The 20387-nt window shown below is 44.9% G+C and overlaps 1 protein-coding gene across 1 annotated transcript in view; it reads right to left on the bottom strand.

The window, feature by feature from the left end:
* Window positions 1-1373: 1373 nt before the first annotated feature.
* Window positions 1374-20387, bottom strand: part of LOC129824608 (uncharacterized) — a 42554-nt gene continuing 23540 nt past the window's right edge. The window contains exon 2 of the mRNA XM_055887928.1: window positions 1374-2554. Within this exon, the coding sequence (XP_055743903.1) occupies window positions 1374-2554 (1181 nt within the window). The remainder of the gene's footprint in view (window positions 2555-20387) is intronic.

The following is a 20387-nucleotide window of genomic DNA, read 5'->3' on the forward strand; positions in this document are numbered from 1 at the left end:
AAGGACCTTGTGAAGATGCTGGAGGAAACAGGTACAAAAGTATCTATATCCACAGTAAAACAAGTCCTATATTGACAAAACCTGAAAGGCCACTCAGCAAGGAAGAAGCCACTAATCCAAAACCGCCATAAAAAAGCCAGACTACGGTTTGCAACTGCACATGGGGGCAAAGATCGTACTTTTTGGAGAAATGTCCTCTGGTCTGATGAAAAACAAATATAACTGTTTGGCCATAATGACCATCGTTATGTTTGGAGGAAAAAGGGTGACGCTTGCAAGCCAAAGAACACCATCCCAACTGTGAAGCACGGGGGTGGCAGCATCATGTTGTGGGGGTGCTTTGCTGCAGGAGGGACAGGTGCACTTCACAAAATAGATGGCATCATGAAGTAAAAAAATTATGTGGATATATTTAAGCAACATCTCAAGACATCAGTCAGGAAGTTAAAAGCTTGGTTGAAAATGTGTCTTCCAAATGGACTATGACCCCAAGCATACTTCCAAAGTTGTGGCAAAATGGCTTAAGGACAACAAAGTCAAGGTATTGGAGTGGCCATCACAAAGCCCTGACCTCAATCCTATAGAACATTTGTGGGCAGAACTGAAAAAGTCTGTGCGAGCAAGAAGGCCTACAAACCTCAGTTACACCAGCTCTGTCAGGAGGAATGGGCCAAAATTCACACAACTTATTGTGGGAAGCTTGTGGAAGGCTACCCGAAATATTTGACCCAAGTTAAACAAATTAAAGGCCATGCTATCAAATACTAATTGGGTGTATGTAAAGTTCTGACCCACTGGGAATGTGATGAAATAAATAAAAGCTGAAATAAATTATTCTCTCTACTATTATTCTGACATTTCACATTCTTAAAATAGAGTGGTGATCCTAACTGACCTAAAACAGGGGATTTTTACAAAGATTAAATGTCAGGAATTCTGAAAAACTGAGTTTAAATATATTTGTCTAAGCTGTATGTAAACTTCCGACTTCAACTGTATATGTTTGGGTATAATGTGTATATTTATGTTGTATATACAGGGCACATTTGTAAAAGAGACCTAGGTCTCAATATGTAAAAAAATATATTTTATCAATAAAGCTTCAATAATAATAAAAATAAATAAAATACTATTTTTGACTCTTCAGCTAGTAAAATTTGCACACTTCCCACAATCCATTAGAAGAGGTGGGCTGCAAGTAATAGGCCATAGTTCTCTTCAAATAGCCAAACAACAAAACCCAGCTACTTAGCACGGAAGATGCCGAATAGTGAAGCTTCTGCGGTGGTGTTCAAATATAGGCTATCATCACTCAACTCCCAGCTCCTCAAGGCCTGCTTCAATTCAGGTCAAATAAACCCACGTTCAATCAATTACACTCCCAGAGGCTTTGCTTTAGGACCTAAAGGTAAATGTCTCATGTAAACTGTTCCCACCACCGTCCCTGGGTCCTGTTCCCACCACCGTCCCCGGGTCCTGTTCCCACCACCGTCCCCGGGTCCTGTTCCCACCACCGTCCCCGGGTCCTGTTCCCACCACCGTCCCCTGGGTCCTGTTCCCACCACCGTCCCTGGGTCCTGTTCCCACCACCGTCCCCGGGTCCTGTTCCCACCACCGTCCCCTGGGTCCTGTTCCCACCACCGTCCCCGGGTCCTGTTCCCACCACCGTCCCCTGGGTCCTGTTCCCACCACCGCCCCCGGGTCCTGTTCCCACCACCGCCCCCGGGTCCTGTTCCCACCACCGCCCCCGGGTCCTGTTCCCACCACCGCCCCCGGGTCCTGTTCCCACCACCGCCCCCGGGTCCTGTTCCCACCACCGCCCCCGGGTCCTGTTCCCACCACCGCCCCCGGGTCCTGTTCCCACCACCGTCCCCGGGTCCTGTTCCCACCACCGTCCCCTGGGTCCTGTTCCCACCACCGTCCCCTGGGTCCTGTTCCCACCACCGTCCCCGGGTCCTGTTCCCACCACCGTCCCCGGGTCCTGTTCCCACCACCGTCCCCGGGTCCTGTTCCCACCACCGTCCCCGGGTCCTGTTCCCACCACCGTCCCCTGGGTCCTGTTCCCACCACCGTCCCCGGGTCCTGTTCCCACCACCGTCCCCGGGTCCTGTTCCCACCACCGTCCCCTGGGTCCTGTTCCCACCACCGTCCCCGGATCCTGTTCCCACCACCGTCCCCTGGGTCCTGTTCCCACCACCGTCCCCGGGTCCTGTTCCCACCACCGTCCCCTGGGTCCTGTTCCCACCACCGCCCCCGGGTCCTGTTCCCACCACCGTCCCCGGGTCCTGTTCCCACCACCGTCCCCTGGGTCCTGTTCCCACCACCGTCCCAGGGTCCTGTTCCCACCACCGCCCCTGGGTCCTGTTTCCACCACCGCCCCTGGGTCCTGTTTCCACCACCGCCCCTGGGTCCTGTTTCCACCACCGCCCCCGGGTCCTGTTCCCACCACCGTCCCCGGGTCCTGTTCCCACCACCGTCCCCGGGTCCTGTTCCCACCACCGTCCCCGGGTCCTGTTCCCACCACCGTCCCCGGGTCCTGTTCCCACCACCGTCCCTGGGTCTTACAGTGTCACCAAGTAAATAACACAGTCTCCTCGTTCCAGTTTCTATCCTGGCTATCCCCACCATACGCACAACACTGCTTGGGTTTAATGACTAAGAATTCATACACAAGAGTGAAGCACACACACACACACACACATATTTACGGGGACACACACAACCACCCACGGTGCCTAAAGGGAGGGTTGGTGGTTGGGTCTGACACACAGCATGGGAGGGAGATTCCTGTGGAGTTCACCCAGTCCTGGACTAATCCTTCCCTTTAATTGTGTGTCAACGGACGTGACAAGTCTCATCTGAACTGTCTGGAAACTCGTAAACTCTGTGTGTGTGTGTGTGTGTGTGTGTGAACCCTTTAAAATGTAATGTGATTTGTGGATAAATAATTGTGTGTGTGTGTCTCCTCACAAATAGATTAATTACCTTGGGTTTATGATTTATGTTTGTGTTCAGTAGTACAGCATGACCTGGCCCCCATACGCTCTGCAGTATAATTAAGCAATAAGGCACCAGGGAGTGTGGTATATGGCCAATATTCCACAGCTAAGGGCTGTTCTTAACCACAACACAATGCAGAGTTCCTGGATACAGCCCTTAGCCTTGGTATATTGGCCATATACCACAACCCCCAGAGGTGCCTTATAGCTATTATAAACTGGTTACCAACGTAATTAGAGCAGTAAAAATAAATGTTTTGTCATACCCGTGGTATATGGTCTCATATACCACAGCTTTCAGCCAATCAGCGTTCAGGGATCGAACCACCCAGTTTATAATGGTCATTTTAGACATGCTACACTGTCATAATTTAAGTGATTAAGTAATCGGTGCCAAAACCATACAGTATTGTAACAGGAGTTTCTTTAAACCATGTTGAACTCATCAGCCAGGTTAACCAACAACTAGACTAGGGTTTATTGTCCAAATACACAGACTGATTTATCAAAAAATGAATATTGTGAACATTTTATGTACACTTGCTTTTTGTAGTCTTACAGATACATACTGTGTATATTTAAAAGTTGGGACTGTAGGGTTGCAAAATTCAGGGAACTTTCAATAAATTCCCTGGTTTCCCAGAAATCCTGGTTGGAGGTTTCTGGATTTTCTGCATATTCCCTCCTGATTCTAGAAACCTCCAACCGGCATTTCTGGGAAACCAGGGAACTTATTGAAAGTTCCCCGAATTGTACAACCCTAGTTGGGAGTCATAAACAAATCTAATAATGTGAAGTGAAAATGACGTATACATCTAGGATGAACTTTTAAACCCAGCCCTTACTCTTTCATCACAATGACTGGTCAGACAAAAAAAAAAAAAAATCACATTTGCATGGATTAAATTGTTCTTTCATTTCAAAACAATGGCACTAACCTAGCTTGTGTTCATCGAACTACACTGCACAGCGCATTACTGGTATCCAGCTTTGTTTACGCGAAATAGCCACTGATAGGAAGTGTTCCATGCTTGGCATATCACGGTACATGTGCCATGCATGAAATCCATGGGTCTGAGGTGTGCGTGTGTGTCTTCATGCAGTGGTGGAAAAAGTACCAAATTGTCATACTTGAGTAAAAGTAAAGATTCTAAAGAAAATAAAAGAAAAAGACTCAAGTAAAAATGAAAGTCACCCAGGAAAATCCTACTTGAGTAAAAGTCTAAAAGTATTTGGTTTTAAATATACTTAAGTATGAAAAGTACATTTAATTGCTAATATATACTTAAGTATCAATAATAATTTCATATTCTTTATATTAAGCACCATTATTTTATTAACGGATAGCCAGAGGCATGCTCCAACACTCAGACATAATTTAAAAATTAAGCATGTGTTTAGTGAGTCCACCAAATCAGAGGCAGTAGAGATGCCAGGGATGTTCTCTTGATAAATGTGTGAATTGGACCATTTTCCTGTCCTGCTAAGCATTCTAAATGTAACAAGTACTTTTGGGTGTCAGGGAAAATGTATGGAGTAAAAAGTACATTATCTTCTATAGGAATTTTTTCATAAATCAAAATCCAGTTAACCAGATTTGGAGACATGGCGGGGGCCAATGGGGTTAGCAGAATAATTAATATCCATTATTCTACAACCCCTGAGACACGGTTTGGAGCGCACACACACACACACACACACACACACACACACACACACACACACACACACACACACACACACACACACACACACACACACACACACACACACACACACACACACACACACACACACAGTGGTGTATTACTCTATTTCCCATGATTCCCTATATATGATCCATGATTGACAAAGTTATACACCAAGATAAATACACCAAGATAAATACACCAAGATAAATACACCAAGATAAATACACCAAGATGGCGCAGCGTGTTTGTTTTTGTCCCATGTAAAAATATTCAGCTTTTTTCGGGGTTTTCTGTATACATTTCATTGTATTTCAATATCTTTTTTCCATTTTTAAATTAAATATACTTTCCTGTAACCCGCCTCACCCAATGTGGTACAGATCTGCTATTTTTTTTACCTTATAACTGGAACCTCCATCAGAGGCAAGCCATCAGAAGCTAGCCAGCTAATTAGCTACTAGCTAATTAGCTACTAGCTATTTAGTCATTGTTAGACACTACATACACACCTTTTTGCACTATTGGTTAGAGCCTGTACGTAAGCATTTCACGGTAAGGTCTACACCTGTTGTATTTGGCGCACGTGACAAATAAACTTTGATTTGATTTGCTAGCGGTCTTTACCTTTAGCTCGGACACCAGCCGCTTTAGCCCGGATAATACCTGCCAGTCTGCACAGCGCAATATCAGCCCTGAGCATATCGGACTGCTTTTTTTCCACCGGATTCCTGCCGCAAGCTCTGGACCATTACACCGGATCTTCGCAGCTAGCTAGCTACTACCGAGTGGTTATTGTGGCTAACCTTGTCCAGAAGCATGCACCAGTTAGCCTCGAGCTAGGCCCATCTCCCGGGTTATCAAACAAAATACTACAATACCTCTCTTGCCAATTGGCCTGGACCCTTTGTCAACACGGCGCCCCACCGATCCATCACAACTGGTCTGTTGGTCTGCTGACATAATTCGGCCGATGTGCTCTCAACCGGCCTCTGCCTCGTGGATGTTGGTGATGATCCATCTGCCATCCCCGGCCCGCTAGCTTCCTGAACGCCGTGTCTCCCGCTCGCCTAGCGTAGTAATCGACTACTGAACGGCTCCCTGTTTCATCTATTGCTGCTCATTGGACCCTATAACCACTTGGCTACACAGCTGATGCCTGCTGGACTGTTCATTAACACGGTAATTCATTTTGTTTATCAGTCGGCCCCAGCCTCAAACTCAGGCCCTGTGTGCAGCTAACTGACCCTCTCTGCCCATTCATCGCCATTTACCCGTTGTTGTTGTCTTAGCTCTCCCAATCAACACCTGTGATTGCTTTATGCCTCTAATGTCAATATGCCTTGTATACTGTTGTTTAGGGCAGCTCTCATTGTTCTATTTTACTGCGGAGCCCCTAGTACTGCTCAACATGCCTCAGATAGCCCCCTTGTCCCACCCCCCACACATGCGGACACCGCACCTAGCTTAACTGGCGCCTCCAGAGATGCAACCTCTCTCATCGTCACTCAATGGCTAGGTTTACCCCCACTGTACTTGCACCCTACCATACCCTTGTCTGTACACTATGCCCTGAATCTATCCTACCTCGCCCAGAAATCTGCTCTTTTAAATATCTGTTCAAAATGCACTAGACGTCCAGTTCTTACAGCCTTTAGCCCTACCCTCATCCTACTCCTCCTCTGGTGATGTAGAGGTTAACCCAGGCCCTGTGTGTCACCAGGCACTCTCATTTGTTGACTTCTGCAACCGTAAAAGCCTTTAACATCGAAAGCCTCCTTTCTAAATTTGCTTTATTCACTGCTTTAGCACACTCTGCCAACCCTGATGTCCTAGCCGTGTCTGAGTCCTGATTTAGGAAGGCCACCAAAAATTCTGACATTTCCATCCCAAATTACAACATATTCCGTCAAGACAGAACTGCTGAAGGGGGCAGAATTGCAATCTACTGTAGAGATAGCCTGCAGAGTTCTGTCTTACTATCCAGGTCTATAGCCAAACAGTTCGAGCTTCTACTTTTAAAGATCCATCTCTCCAGAAATAAGTACCTCACTGTTGTCGCTTGTTATAGATCCCCCTCAGCTCCCAGCTGTGCCCTGGACACCATATGTGAATTGATTGCCCCCCATCAATCACCAGAGTTCGTACTGCTAGGTGACCTACACTGGGATATGTTTAATACCCCGGCCGTCCTACAATCTAAGCTAGATGCCCTCAATCTCACACAAATTATCAAGGAACCTACCAGGTACAACCCCAAATCCATGAACATGGGCAACCTCATAGATATCATCCTGACCAACTTGCCCTCTAAATACACCTCTGCTGTTTTCAACCAGGACCTCGGCGGTCACTGCCTAATTGCCTGCATCCGTAATGGGTCCGCGGTCAAACGACCACCCCTCATCACTGTCAAACGCTCCCTAAAACACTTCAGCGAGCAGGCCTTTCTAATTGACCTGGCCCGGGTATCCTGGAAGGATATTGACCTCCTCCCATCAGTAGAGGATGCCTGGTTGTTCTTTAAAAGTGCTTTCCTCACCATTTTAAATAAGCATGCCCCTTTAAAAAAATCTAGAACTAAGAACAGACATAGCCCTTGGTTCACTCCAGACTTGACTGCCTTTGACCAGCACAAAAAAAAACTGTGGCGTACAGCACTAGCATTGAATAGTCACCGCGATATGCAACTTTTCAGAGAAGTGAGGAACCAATACAAACAGTCAGTTAGGAAAGCAAAGGCTAGATTTTTAAAACAGAAATTTGCATCCTGCAGCACTAATTCCCAAACGTTTTGGGACACTAAAGTCCATGGCGAATAAGAGTACCGCCTCCCAGCTGCCCACTGCACTGAGACTGGGAAATACTGTCACCACTGATAAATCCACAAAAATCGAGAATTTCAAGAAGCATTTTTCAACGGCTGGCCATGTTTTCCACCTGGCTACCCCAATCCTGGCCGACAGCTCTGCACCCCCGGCAGCAACTAATGTGGTTAACTCACACAGGACTACCAGGCTGGTTTACCCACACGCCACACAGGACTACCAGGCTGGTTTAACCCACACGCGACTACCAGGCCTGTTTACCCACACAAAGGACTACCAGGCTGGTTTATCCACACAAAGGACTACCAGGCTGGTTTATCCACACAAAGGACTACCAGGCTGGTTTATCCACACAAAGGACTACCAGGCTGGTTTATCCACACAAAGGACTACCAGGCTGGTTTATCCACACAAAGGACTACCAGGCTGGTTTATCCACACAAAGGACTACCAGGCTGGTTTATCCACACAAAGGACTACCGGGATATTTTTTCTAACTTGACTCTTTTTACCCACACATTGGATGTGAAATTTAATGTCTGCCCTGTACCGTCAGTATTGTGAACTAAATAGTTCCGAAACAAAGTCTCCAAAAATCACGTCTGACTGATGCATCCTTTTATCAGAGCTAACCAGGCTTATCAGGGGCACAATAACTTGTTCACCACCAGAGGGGGAAAAATGACATGATTGAGTTAAACGGATACACAGCGATGGTGGAGAAGGTAAGAGGGAAAGACAGAGATTGCAAGAAAGAGAGACAGTAAAAGACAGAAAGAGAGACAGCAGAAGAGACAGAAAGAAAGAAAAAGGGAGACAGTAAGAGAGACAGTAAGAGAGAAAGGGAGTCAGACAAAGAGAAAGTAAGAGACAGAATGGGAGACAGGTGTCTGTATGTAGCCTCGCTACTTTTATAGCCTCGCTACTGTATATAGCCTGTCTTTTTACTGTTGTTTTATTTCTTTACTTACCTATTGTTCACCTAATATATTTTTTGCACTATTGGGTAGAGCCTGTAAATAAGCATTTCACTATAAGGTTAAATACCTGTTGTATGTGGCGCACGTGACAAATAAACTTTGATCTGATTTGAACGGGAAACAGAACGAAAGACAAAAAGAGAGACAGCAAGAGACAGAAAAAGAGATGGCTAGAAGACCGGTGACGTTGACCACCGAACGTCGCCCGAACAAGGAGAGGGACCGACTTCGGAGGAAGTCGTGACAGAGAAAGTGAGACAGAAAGATAAAAAGGGAGACAGTAAGAAAGCAAGGGAGACAAAGAGATACAGTACAAAACCCAGAAAGAGACAGAAAGAGATACAGTACAAAACACAGAAAGAGACAGCAAGAGAGACAGCAAGAGAGACAGAAAGAGAGACAGAAAGAGAGACAGTGAGAGAGACAGAAAGAGAGACAGAAAGAGAAAAAGGGAGACAGTAAGAGATACAGTACAAAACACAGAAAGAGAGACAGTAAGAGATACAGTACAAAACACAGAAAGAGAGACAGAAATAGAGCAAGGGAGACAGAAAGAGATACAGAGACAGAAAGAGAGAAAGGGAGACAACAAGAGATACATAAAGAGTGACAGAAAGGGAGGCAGCAAGAGAGAAAGCAAGACAGAAAGGCAGCAAAACAGCAAGAGATACATAGAGACAGAAAAAGAGACAGAAAGGGAGACAGAAATAGAGAAATGGAGACAGCAAGAGACAGAAAGAGAGAAAGGGAGACAGCAAAAGACAGAGCGAGAGAAAGGGAGACAGTAAGAGAGAAAGGGAGACAGTAAGAGAGACAGAAAGAGACAGCAAGAGAGAAAGGTAGTCAGAAAGAGAGGAGAGACAGAAAGAGAGAAAAAGGGAGACAGCAAGAGAGACAGAGAAAAGGAGACAGTAAGAGAGAATGGGAGACCGAGACAGAACGAGAGACAGAAAGAGGCAGAACGAGAGACAGAAAGGGAGACAGTAAGAGAGAAAGGGAGACAGAAAGAGAGAAAGGGAGACAAAAAGAGACAGTAAGAGAGACAGAAAGAGACAGCAAGAGAGAAAGGTAGTCAGAAAGAGAGGAGAGACAGAAAGAGAGAAAAAGGGAGACAGCAAGAGAGATAGGGAGACAGAGAAACAGAAAGAGAGATAGGGAGACAGAGAGAGAAAGTAAGGGAGACAGAAAGAGAGAGACAGTAAGAGACATAAAGAGAAAAAGGGAGACAGCAAGAGAGACAGAGAAAGAGAAAGGGAGACAGTAAGAGAGAATGAGAGACCGAGACAGACTGAGAGACAGAAAGAGGCAGAACGAGAGACAGAAAGGGAGACAGTAAGAGAGAAAGGGAGACAGAAAGAGAGAAAGGGAGACAGCAAGAGAGAAAAGGAGACAGCAAGAGGGAGAAAGAGTCTCTTGCTGTCTCCCTTTCTGTAAGAGAAAGAGTGTTTGAGACGAGTGTTAAATCCCACTCTGGCGCTGTTCTGTGCTGAGTTCCAATGAAGTTTCCAGAGGGGAACACACAGAACCCAAACTAGAGGTGATAGAGAATAGGGCTGGGGCCAACAGACACCCAGGACCACTGTTACTATCTCTCTCTCTCTCTTTCCATCTCTCACTCCCTCTTTCTCTATAGATGTCTCTTCATCCCCCTCTCTAACAACATTTCTGATTCACTCTTGCTAAACCCCCCCTCTCGCTTTCTTCACTCTGTCAACTTTTCCCCTCAACCTTACTGTCCCTGGGATCAGAGGGTTGAACGCACTGTCCCTGGGATCAGAGTGTTGAACGCACTGTCCCAGGCACAGATTGAAGCCGGGTCGCACGAATGCTGCTTCATTACAGCTTAGGCCTAACTCCTGGTTGTTATCGCGGGCTACGGACAGGCTTTGAGAGATAGTCTCCAAAACGTCTGTACACTTCAGTATCTGAAAATGTAATATCTAACGGTCCACTTTGTTGTTGTTGTGTGTCTATGACTAACAGTTTTCGAAAGATGAAAAGCACATTAAAAAAATAGATATATTAAAAGAGACATTTTAGGTTATTGGAAAATGTGATTCCTCAGTATCAGACGGTTATATTTAGAGCTGCTGGACGTGAGTCAGCACAATGCTTCAAGTCTCTACACTCTTAGAAAAAAATGTGCTATCTAGAACCTAAAAGGGTTCTATTTGGCTGTACACATCGGAGAACCCGTTTAAGTTCCATTTAGAACCCTTTCCACAGATGGTTCTACAAATATGTATCTTTCCGTGTCTCCAGAACGAGTCCAACACTTCCAAACGGCCTGGCTAAAATGAGCTATCAACCGGCACATTCTCTCAGTCATCGAACAGAGACCAGGCCCATGTTATCGTTGGAGACAGCTTGAATTAACCCACCAAATCTCCATCGACCCCCCTCCGCCAGGTCACACTTCAGTGATAATGCCCGAGAAGCCGGTGTTTGGCGGAAATATTGGCACGGGTGTTGTAGGCCCGAGACGAAGTGTGCCAATATATCCTCCAAACTGTGCTAATATATCCTCCAAACACCGGCTTCAAGGGCATTATACAACGGGTTACCAACATGTTCAAATAATGAATGACATTTTCATCGAAATCATTAATTTGGATTAATTTATTCATACTATTTCATCCTTCCACAAGATATAGTCCCACAAATCTAAAGTTGTTACCCAAGCCGGCTGGTCGTTCGTTCTATTGGTTCGGTTGCCAACGACCAGGTCGTTGTCTTTTTGTTCTGTGTCTATGGACGCGAAGTTCTTATCCCATGCTTGATAGCTAGCCAACTACGGCTAATTTACAGTCACGTCAAACAGTGCAGCCAGAATAACAACAGTAGTTGTATTTGCATTTGTTTATGCTGTTTTCTAGTGACATTTATTTGGATACATTCATAACAATGAGCTAATGAGGCGCAATTTCGCCTGGCATAGAAAATTGTTCTCTCACATCAGGACAATTGTTCAGATGAGCTAGCCACCTCCAGTCAACAACAGCTACTGTAACACAATCACTTCAAACTGAAGCTGGAAAGACTGAAAACTAGCTGCTTTGTTTCGTTTGACCTTTTTTCAATTTATAATTTCTTTGTTTGTATCCATAAAAATTATGCCAGCTGATTCATGATTTCGACTGGCTGAGAAACGCTGCCTGCCGGTATGTCTCGTCCCGACACGTTCATTACTACGGGACAGCTGGGGATCGACTTTGAAGAGAGAGACAGACAGCAAGGTTTATACAAATCTCTGCTGTTGTAAACTAAATGTTAGTCTAAAGAAATGTGAGATAATGTCTGGATTCTTTTTATAGTGGAGATCAAGTATATAAATTGCCTGGCTGGGCTGATGAGACAGTGGATTGCGCAGTCAGATGGAACAGAGTAAATAGGCATTTTAACATCATACATTTAGCCGGTGGTAACTTGTCGTATAGACACCGACTGGAATGCGGATTTAAACAGCATTCAGGATTAGACCCATCCGTTGTATAAATCAGTATAGACAAGGTAAATGTTTCCCCTAACTACGGACCCAGGTTCAGCTCTTCACATTACGCTAATAGTTAAGGTTTTGATTGACAGTGATGGGAAAACCTGATCCTAGACCTGTGCCTAAGGTTGTTGACGGAGCAGACTAGTTGAATGCTACCCTAAGGCACAGGTCTAAGATCAGCTTACCCTACCCAGAGCCATTAGGCGGATAACAGACAAACAGACTCCAGATCAGCGTCTAGGGGAGAGGTTTATCTAAAGCAGTGTTTTGCCAGAGGCAGCCATGGGCCACAGACCGCTCCCTGGGTCTATCACTGTTATCCATAGGAATGTATTCCACTTGACCCCTCAGGACACACACACACACTTATTAATAGGCCTAGAAGTGTGTGTGTGTGTTATAGTCGAGAGTGTATGGGGGTCATAGACGCCAGCGACCCCCAGGTCTCTCTGTGTATGTGTGTGTGTGTGTTTGTGTATGTATGTATGTATGTATGTATGTATGCATGCGTGTGTGTGTGTTCTTATCTTCACTCTGAGGCATTCATCAGGAATGGCCGCTTTGCGTTCAAACCAAAACACACAGCTATCTCTGTTCCTCGATGTGTTGAGAGGCTTGACCTCCGCACGTTGTCCGTGAGAATATTACACTATCGTGACACTGCCTTTGATAAGGGTTTTTATTACTAGGTAACAAACCTCTCTCTCCTGATTCCAGAACCAACAGAGAACTAACAGCCACAGGATCATGTTTGTTTTGAACACCAAGAGGACCGTCACTGGACTCTGATCAAATGTTTTTTTTTAGGGTCTGAAAAGAAGAAGCTGTCACTGTATTAGCTGTTAGCGTCACTGCACATACGCCCACAAATACACACGCATGACCGAACGAACGTGTGCATACACGAACACACACCCACATCCAACTTGCATTACTGTGTTGTTTGAAGGTGACTGGGTACACGGAAGCTGATTCATCGGATTATGAAACACAGCATAAATGTTGTTTTTTACCTTCATGGCTATGACAATATCCATGTCCAGGCAGATTTCTGCCTCTGGGACCAGATTCAGGACACGTTAGAGTTACTATGTAGTTGTTAACATTAAAATGTGTAATTCAACCATTAAATGTGGAATAGAGTATACAGAAATGGCTGAAAAATGGCATTCTACTGAAAAACAGGTACAAAACAGTTAGGTATACACGTAGTGTATTTATGGCTCCATGTCATACAGTAAGCCAAGTACGCAGAGCCAAGCCTGTAACAGTTGCTCTGAGATGAAACACACACATGCTCTAAGGCCTGTGCTCATCTGATCACACACATACATTCATTTAGCTCAAGGAATCACACACACACACACGCACACACACGCATGCAAGCAGACACCTACACGCCGCGCAGGCACACACACAGTCCGTAGCTGTGCTCAGTAGTGGGACTCCCAACGCAGGCCGTGCAGGGTGAGATAGCGTACTGTGACACCCTCTGTCCCTCCGCCAGGGTGGAGGATGAAGTCCCTGGCTGCCTGTCGGCTAGGCGGTAGACCAGCACCATGATCAGGACAGGCTACAGTATACACAAATGGTGTTCCAGGGACAAGCATCAACTAACCCACTACACAGCCTGAATTAACCTACTAGACAGCCTGAATTAACCCACTAGACAGCCTGAATTAACCCACTAGTCAGCCTGAATTAACCCACTAGTCAGCCTGAATTAACCCACTAGACAGCCTGAAATAACCCACTAGACAGCCTGAAATAACCCACTAGTCAGCCTGAATTAACCCACTAGTCAGCCTGAATTAACCCACTAGACAGCCTGAATTAACCCACTAGACAGCCTGAAATAACCCACTAGTCAGCCTGAATTAACCCACTAGACAGCCTGAAATAACCCACTAGACAGCCTGAATTAACCCACTAGTCAGCCTGAATTAACCCACTAGACAGCCTGAATTAACCCACTAGACAGCCTGAATTAACCCACTAGTCAGCCTGAATTAACCCACTAGACAGCCTGAAATAACCCACTAGACAGCCTGAATTAACCCACTAGTCAGCCTGAAATAACCCACTAGACAGCCTGAATTAACCCACTAGTCAGCCTGAATTAACCCACTAGTCAGCCTGAATTAACCCACTAGTCAGCCTGAACTAACCCACTAGACAGCCTGAATTAAACCACTAGACAGCCTGAAATAACCCACTAGACAGCCTGAATTAACCCACTAGTCAGCCTGAATTAACCCACTAGACAGCCTGAATTAACCCACTAGTCAGCCTGAATTAACCTACTAGACAGCCTGAATTAACCCACTAGTCAGCCTGAATTAACCCACTAGACAGCCTGAAATAACCCACTAGTCAGCCTGAATTAACCCACTAGTCAGCCTGAATTAACCCACTAGACAGCCTGAATTAAACCACTAGACAGCCTGAAATAACCCACTAGACAGCCTGAAATAACCCACTAGACAGCCTGAATTAACCCACTAGACAGCCTGAATTAACCCACTAGTCAGCCTGAATTAACCCACTAGACAGCCTGAAATAACCCACTAGACAGCCTGAATTAACCCACTAGTCAGCCTGAATTAACCCACTAGACAGCCTGAATTAACCCACTAGTCAGCCTGAATTAACCCACTAGACAGCCTGAATTAACCTACTAGACAGCCTGAATTAACCCACTAGTCAGCCTGAATTAACCCACTAGACAGCCTGAAATAACCCACTAGTCAGCCTGAATTAACCCACTAGACAGCCTGAAATAACCCACTAGACAGCCTGAATTAACCCACTAGTCAGCCTGAATTAACCCACTAGACAGCCTGAATTAACCCACTAGACAGCCTGAATTAACCCACTAGTCAGCCTGAATTAACCCACTAGACAGCCTGAAATAACCCACTAGACAGCCTGAATTAACCCACTAGTCAGCCTGAAATAACCCACTAGACAGCCTGAATTAACCCACTAGTCAGCCTGAATTAACCCACTAGTCAGCCTGAATTAACCCACTAGTCAGCCTGAACTAACCCACTAGACAGCCTGAATTAAACCACTAGACAGCCTGAAATAACCCACTAGACAGCCTGAATTAACCCACTAGTCAGCCTGAATTAACCCACTAGACAGCCTGAATTAACCCACTAGTCAGCCTGAATTAACCTACTAGACAGCCTGAATTAACCCACTAGTCAGCCTGAATTAACCCACTAGACAGCCTGAAATAACCCACTAGTCAGCCTGAATTAACCCACTAGTCAGCCTGAATTAACCCACTAGACAGCCTGAATTAACCCACTAGACAGCCTGAATTAACCCACTATACTAGACATATGATTAAAGTCCCTATAACCCACTAGAGTAGATGGATGATTCAAGTCCCTATAACCCACTAGAGTAGATGGATGATTCAAGTCCCTATAACCCACTAGAGTAGATGGATGATTCAAGTCCCTATAACCCACTAGAGTAGATAGATGATTCAAGTCCCTATAACCCACTAGAGTAGATGGATGATTCAAGTCCCTATAACCCACTAGAGTAGATGGATGATTCAAGTCCCTATAACCCACTAGAGTAGATGGATGATTCAAGTCCCTATAACCCACTAGAGTAGATAGATGATAAAAGACTGCCTGAATTAACCCACTAGAGTAGATGGATGATTCAAGTCCCTATAACTTCCCAAAGGGTATACTATACAGTAGACAAACCACCCCACTGGTCATCCAAAGAATACCTCACACAGTAAACAACCTAACCCCCAAAACACACTCTCTCCAGCCCACCTCTGATACACACTGACATGTGTCAGCAGCCTGAGGAAGCTCCTGGGGGAGAGACTCCCCAATTACCCGTCTGACTGACTGACTGTCTGACTGACTGACTGACTGACAGATTTAACAGCCATGTTGTCCGTCTCTGGTGGGATAAGGAGGCCATTCACTAACAGCATTACTTCACACAGACATGCTACAGTAAATGACCTCTGTTTGTGTTTAGGTGAGTGTGTGTGTGTTTAGGTGAGTGTGTGTGTGTTTAGGTGAGTGTGTGTGTGTGTGTGTGTGTGTGTTTAGGTGAGTGTGTGTGTGTTTAGGTGAGTGTGTGTGTGTTTAGGTGAGTGTGTGTGTGTGTGTCTGTCTGGCCATCTGAAAATGTGACAGACCGTTAAAGAAATGTTTCTGCCTCTGGAGACTATCTTGGCTGAGGCATCAGTTAACTGCAAACCCATTTGACTTGGAATCAGACAGCAAGTGATTTGTATGAAGAGTCAAATATATGGTGAAAACTGGATTAGTGAGACAGAATCAGAGAAACAAGTTGTTGTTATCTGTGTGAACGTGTCTGTTTTAGTAATGGAACTAACACACAGGTTCCTCTCTGGGAGGTTTTGAGACCTCTACAGTCTGGAATGTTTTCACCTCTTGACTTCCATGGGAAATCTACATTCTGGGTGCAACAGTCAAACCAGACCCACCTTTGTGACAAGAGGCTTTAAACACAAATAGTACCATACCATTTCCAGGGCACATTATGAAAAACAGTATTTTTCACTTCCAGGTGAAGAAAAACCATCTCAACATTGTAGGGTTCTGAGTGAACGGTAATGACGATATTGAAAACAAACGACAAATGCTTGAATCCAATTCAAGTCTTTTTTACATCGTGATGGAAGGATCGTGCTCAGACGAAACACCAAATATACATTAAATCTCGTCATATACTGCCAACTTACACAACATGTACAGTTGAAGTCGGAAGTTTACATACACCTTAGCCAAATATATTTATACTCAGTTTTTCACAATTCCTAACATTTAATCCCAGTACAAATTCCCTGTCTTAGGTCAGTTAAGATCACCCCTTTATTTTAAGAATGTAAAATGTCAGAATGATAGTAGAGAGAATGATTTATTTCAGCTTTCCTTTCTTTCATCACATTCCCAGTGGGTCAGACGTTTACATACACTCAATTAGTCTTTGATAGCATGGCCTTTAAATAGTTTAACTTGGGTCAAACGTTTCGGTAGCCTTCCACAAGCTTCCCACAATAAGTTGTGTGAATTTTGGCCCGTTCCTCCTGACAGAGCTGGTGTAACTGAGTCAGGTTTGTAAGCCTCTTTGCTCACACACACTTTTTCAGTTCTGCTCATACATTTTCTATAGGATTGAGGTCAGGGCTTTGTGATGGCCACTCCAATACCTTCACTTTGTTGTCATTAAGCTATTTTGCCACAACTTTGGAAGTATGCTTTGGGTCATAGTCCATTTGGAAGACCCATTTGCGACCAAGCTTTAACTTCCTGACTGATGTCTTGAGATATTGCTTCAATATATACACATAATTTTTCTACCTCATGATGCCATCTATTTTACGAAGTGCACCAGTCCCTCCTGCAGCAAAGCACCCCCACAACATGATGCTGCCACCCCCGTGCTTCTTCGGTTGGGATGATGCTCTTCGGCTTGCAAGCGTTCCCCTTTTTCCTCCAAACATAACGATGGTCATTATGGCCAAACAATTCTATTTTTGTTTCATCAGACCAGAGGACATTTCTCCAAAAAGTATGATGTTTGTCCCCATGTGCAGTTGCAAACCGTAGTCTGGCTTTTTTATGGTGGTTTTGGAGCAGTGACTTCTTCCTTGCTGGGCGGCCTTTCAGGTTATGTCGATATAGGACTTGTTTTACTGTGGATATAGATACTTTTGTACCTGTTTCCTCCAGCATCTTCACAAGGTCCTTTGCTGTTGTTCTGGGATTGATTTGCACTTTTCGCACCAAAGTACGTTCATCTCTAGGAGACCGAACGTGTCTCCTTCCTGAGCGGTATTGTCACGATCGTTGAAATGAGTAGACCAAGGCGCAGCGTGCGTAGAGTTCCACATAATTTTAACAAACCGAAACTCATTGAACAAAAACAACAAACAACCAACCAAACAAAACGTGAAGCTACTGTTGTGCACTCAGGCAACTAAATGTAGAAAAATTAGGAAATGGCTACCTAAATATGGTCTCCAATCAGAGACAACGATAAACAGCTGTCTCTGATTGGGAACCATATCCGGCCACCATAGAAATACAAAGAACACCTAGATAACCTACCCAAGTCACTATCACGCCCCAACCAACACAGAGAAAAAACAGCTTACTATGGTCAGGGCGTGACAGGGCGTGACAGGTATGACGGCTGCGTGGTCCCATGGTGTTTATACTTGCGTACTATTGTTTGTACAGATGAACGTGGTACCTTCAAGCGTTTGGAAATTGCTCCCAAGGATGAACCAGACTTGTGGAGGTTGACAATTTATTTTCTGAGGTCTTGGCTGATTTCTTTTGATTTTCCCATGATGTCAAGCAAAGAGGCACTGAGTTTGGAGGTAGGACTTGAAAGACATCCACAGGTACACCTCCAATTGACTCAAATTATGTCAATTAGCTTATCAGAAGCTTCTAAAGCCATGACATAATTGTCTGGTATTTTCCAAGCTGTTTAAAGGCACAGTCAACTTAGTGTATGTACACTTCTGACCCACTGGAATTGTGATACAGTGAATTATAAGTGAAATAATCTGTCTGTAAACAATTGTTGGAAAAATTACTTGTGTCATGTACAAAGTAGATGTCCTAACCAACTTGCCAAAACTATGGTTTGTTAACAAGACATTTGTGGAGTGGTTGAAAAACCTAAGTGTATGTAAACTTCCGACTTCAACTGTACATTGGTCTCATTCTCACTGGTCAAGTACAGAAACAACTATTCTCATTGGTCAGGTACAGAAACACCTATACATTCTCATTGGTCATTTACATGAACACTTTGTGAATTGGTCAACATGGCGTCTAGATAATACTGAAGGTTTTGTATGCGTTGGTACATCTTATCTTCTTAGTTTTCCACACGATTTCCAAAGAGGCCCATACCATCCTGAGAAGGGTTAACTAGCACACTGAACACACTACTCTTTGACGTGTCCAGACAGATAGAGAGGGAGAAGCTTGTTTTCGCCATGTAACATGAATACACATACTGTAACGCACGTCGTCGGGAGAAGGAGAGGCGGACCAAGGTGCAGCGTGGTAAGTGTTCATATTATTTAATAAGATACGCAACACAACAAACACGACAAACGAACAGTCCTGAAAGGTGAAACAAACACTAAACAGGAAACAACCACCCACAAACACAGGTGGGAACGGGCTACCTAAGTATGTTTCTCAATCAGAGACAACGATAGACAGCTGCCTCTGATTGAGAACCATACCAGGCCAAACACACAGAAATACAAAACAAGGACAACATAGAACACCAGACATAGAATGCCCACCCAAACTCACGCCCTGACCAACCAAAATAGAGACATAAAAAGTGTCACATACAGTGACAGTGACACATACAGTAAAACATAGTCAGTTCCCCATTATCATTTTGGCCCAATCTACAGGTACGCCAAAACAAACCTAATGTATTCTTATTACAGATACCGAAGCCAGTTTGCCGTATTCTTGGTAAATATTGAGTTGTGTTCAGCACAGCGATGCATCTAATTAGGACTTGTCACATTTATGAAATCTCATTCAAAAAACATGGATCGTTTTTCAGTGGGAGAGATTGTAGTATACACTGAGACAGACAAGTGACTGTGGTGGTGTGTTGTCTGCGTGTCGTCTGTGTGTGTGTGTGTGCGCGCGTGTTGTCTGTGTGTGCATGTGTGTGTGTTGTCTAAGTTTGTGTGTGTGTGTGTGTGTGTGTGTGTGTGTGTGTGTGTGTGTGTGTGTGTGTGTGTGTGTGTGTGTGTGTGTGTGTGTGTGTGTGTGTGTGTGTGTGTGTGTGTGTGTGTGTGACCTTGCGTTGTAGAGCTCGGCTCTGTATTTAGGTGGAACATGGAGCAGCGTGGAGGTTCTTATCTCGCCTGTCTGTTTTGGAGTGGAACACACATCGCCTGCCTGGAGGGATCGCTGCCTGGCCTGGAATGTCCTGCTGGAAACGTCTGGCTGAACACGACAGGTCAGAGGTCACCTGTCAGGATGCTGGTCAAACTCCACGCAGACTGGAGATGATGAGTTCAAGACAACTGGGAACTCTGGAAAAAAACGAGCTCTGACTGGACAAAATCATTTTGAACGGTCATCCAACTCGGAATCCCATGTCGGGAACTCTGGCCTCTTTCTAGAGCTCCGACTTCAATATCCCTTATGTCATGATTTGACCTCATTTTTTAGGGTTCCCAGTTGTCTTGAACACACCGTGAGTGGAGACGAGATGGATAATAAGATGTTCAGTACGTTTCTGGGGGACGTGTGGAGCCCGGAGAGATGAATGGGAAGGAAGATAAGATAAGGAAGACATTTGAAGGATAGGAGATGTTCAATTCCTAT

Source organism: Salvelinus fontinalis, chromosome 1 (assembly GCF_029448725.1).
Source record: "Salvelinus fontinalis isolate EN_2023a chromosome 1, ASM2944872v1, whole genome shotgun sequence".
Taxonomy (NCBI): domain Eukaryota; kingdom Metazoa; phylum Chordata; class Actinopteri; order Salmoniformes; family Salmonidae; genus Salvelinus; species Salvelinus fontinalis.